The following is a 2,790-nucleotide window of genomic DNA, read 5'->3' as shown; positions in this document are numbered from 1 at the left end:
AGTACAAATGTGCCGCTGCTGAGGCCGGTCAAAGGAAGGAACTTGGGTGACTCCCCATCTGCAGAGAGATTCTGAGGAATGACAGTGTCACCAAAGTCCCTGACAGTCTCCCAGAGAAACATCTTGACAGGGTACAAGGCTTGGCTGAAGCCATGATATAATATCACAATTATATAACAAATATAGTTGTATTTGCTGTCATTTAAATAGTTCATATTTGTAAAATATGTCATATATAAAGTATGTGCGTGGATAGACACCTGCTGATGGGTTTGGGTGGGGAGAGAAGAGACACAGCATCGCTGGTACAGTTTCTGAAGCAGAGAGGCAGGGAGGCGTGGCTACAGAGGAGCAGAGACAGGGGCCTGTGCGCCTTGCTGTGCGCTGGGCACCAACAGTTTGCACAGAGGAGTATGTCATTTAGCCCTCGCAACCAGGCTGGGACGAGGGCACACAACACTGAAGGCAATACCCAGTCTTAGGGTTGCACAGGTGCAGGGTGGACATCTGCACGACCCTGGTGGTGACCGCTGCCTCCAATCTAGCACTCCGAAGGGCCTCACTCACCTTACCCGAGGCCCGGACCTGCTGGCCATGGTCCTGTGAGGTCAGTACCACCTGCTTCCTTTGCGGATGAGAGAACAGAGACTTATGGGGGGTTGAGGATCTTGCTTCACTTTCACATAAGTGGCAGCGGAGCAAGGATGTGACCCCCAGGCCACTGGACCCCAAAGCGTGGGCCTTGAGAGACAGTGCCAAGCTGCCTCTTAGCGCCCCACTTATGGCTCTGGTTGCTTCTTTGCAGGTGTCCAAGGCAGCTGCTGACCTGATGGCCTACTGCGAAGCACATGCCAAGGAAGACCCCCTGCTGACCCCAGTCCCGGCCTCAGAAAACCCCTTTAGGGAGAAGAAGTTCTTCTGCGCTATCCTTTAAGTCTTCATGGGGAGCCTGCAGAGCCCCCGGGCTCCTGGGACATTGATGTAGAGTTTTTAGCAAAGTGGGCGCCTTTCTAGTCCACAGCATTTGAAGAGAGCAAGGAGAACCATCTGGCAACTCCAGGCTATGCATGTTTAAAGAGCTGGCCCCCTGCGGGAGCGCGAGCAGACCCACATCCTGAGTTAAGAGATCTGATTCTGCAGAACTGCCTGGAGGAGCGGAATATACACAAGTAAAAATTGGTGTCACTTCTTTTCTGCTATCTCTCCCCCAAAACCTTATGTTTCTGCTTCGTATTTAAAAAATAAAAGTTCTAACAGACAGCTGTCCTGAGCTAAGATACATCTGACCTTCTTGGAATGCATATTGTCTTTAGAATCCCCTGTGAGCAGCTCAGCTGTCCAGTGTGGCCGCTGTCTGGTCTAATGGCGTTGGTGTGTAGTCCTCGTGCCTTTCTTCCTTCCTACTCCCACCCTCCCCTCCCCTCCCCCATCACAGTGGTATGGAGATAAGGTTGGACTTGTCTATAAGATTGAACTCCAAGGATGAGCCCCAGAATTGTTTAGGGTGACGTTCCCCGTGCTGTACCCTCATGGTAATAGCAACCACCACCCAAACTGCCAGTTGTCTTGTTCTCTTTTCTCTATTCCTAACATTTGTACATTATAGCTTCGACTCCACAAGTACAGGTAAATCACGTGTTGTGACTGGTGCTTTCATATGTTCGTGACAATTTTTGATTAATACTGCATGAAAATGTCCCTATGTTACATCCATTCAGAAGTTTTGTTGTTTTACTAAAACGTTGGAAAAAGAAATGAGAGGGGAAAGATTCTGGGAAGGAAAAAATTCCGTATTTTGAACATTGAGATTACTCCAGAGTCTTAGCCATGCCTAAAATACCTCCCAGTTAAGAGTTGTATAAAGGCCTCTTCAGTATATTTTCCAGAATCCAAAGCAATTTTTTTTTTTTTTTTTTTTTGGCTGATCCAGGGCAGCACAGCAACCACCAGTCAGGAGAGTAAAGGGTCCCTTGAGCTGGGAAGAACTTTTATCATAGAGTATAAGCAAGTTCCCTCTTTCCCCGAATCAGATTAAAAGAACACTCTGTATGCAGGAAAACCATGGCCCTTTTTTGTTCAAGTATCAGAAGAAACAAACCCACAGCTCCAGGGGAAGTGACCCATCCTCAGAAGCCCAGCCGCTGGCCCACTAGGGAGGAGGACCCCTCTCTGGGGGCAGATGTGGTCTCCACAGCCGGCTCCGCCCAAAAGGGTTCCAGCTCTTTTCCCCCACAGAGACAGTCTTGGGTCTTCCCTCCCTGAAACTGTTAACAGAATCTTTAGTTTTGTTGTCTGTCCTGTTTGTTAGCGTCTCCTGGTCCTTATTTACAACGCGCTTGCAGCTGGAGCCTCCCTCGGGAGTGTCAGGGCTTGGAAGCTTGATCACTTTTTTCTGTGTCATCGATAGTCAAAGAGGGCCTCCCTTACATCTTGTTTGCTTTCAAATCCCAAAAGGCCATTTCCCAGCTAATTTTATTCTCTTCTCATCCCGCTCCATTCTCTCCTATTTTAAAAGCCCAGAAGTATAAAAAGGCAGGGGAAAGGAAAATAACAAGACCTAATATGCCAAGGACAGATTCAAAACAGACTTGGTCAAGGTCATCTTTGGCTTCTTCATGGGCGTGCTGGTATAAATGCATCCGGTTAAAGCTGGGCTGGGAGAGCAGAGGATCCTGAAACATTTGTGAAATGTATGAATAGACTTCCTAACCAGATGCTTCTGTTCTTCTCGAATTTTTGGATTTTGTTACAGTCAGTGAAATGCTGATGAAGCATTTAGGGGGAAAAACC

The 2,790-nt window shown here is 47.9% G+C and overlaps 1 protein-coding gene across 2 annotated transcripts in view; it reads left to right on the top strand.

The window, feature by feature from the left end:
• GNG2 (G protein subunit gamma 2) overlaps positions 1 to 1,271 on the top strand; it is a 98,780-nt gene extending 97,509 nt beyond the window's left edge. For both annotated transcript variants that reach the window (XM_023514508.1, XM_023514507.1), the window contains one exon: positions 806 to 1,271. In XM_023514508.1, the coding sequence (XP_023370276.1) occupies positions 806 to 934 (129 nt within the window). In that variant the 3' untranslated portion in view covers positions 935 to 1,271. The remainder of the gene's footprint in view (positions 1 to 805) is intronic.
• Positions 1,272 to 2,790: the final 1,519 nt, after the last annotated feature.

The sequence above is a fragment of the Otolemur garnettii genome, unplaced genomic scaffold, assembly GCF_000181295.1.
Source record: "Otolemur garnettii isolate 467f Iridium unplaced genomic scaffold, OtoGar3 scaffold00054, whole genome shotgun sequence".
NCBI lineage: Eukaryota > Metazoa > Chordata > Mammalia > Primates > Galagidae > Otolemur > Otolemur garnettii.
This window is presented reverse-complemented; position numbering and strand designations above follow the sequence as displayed.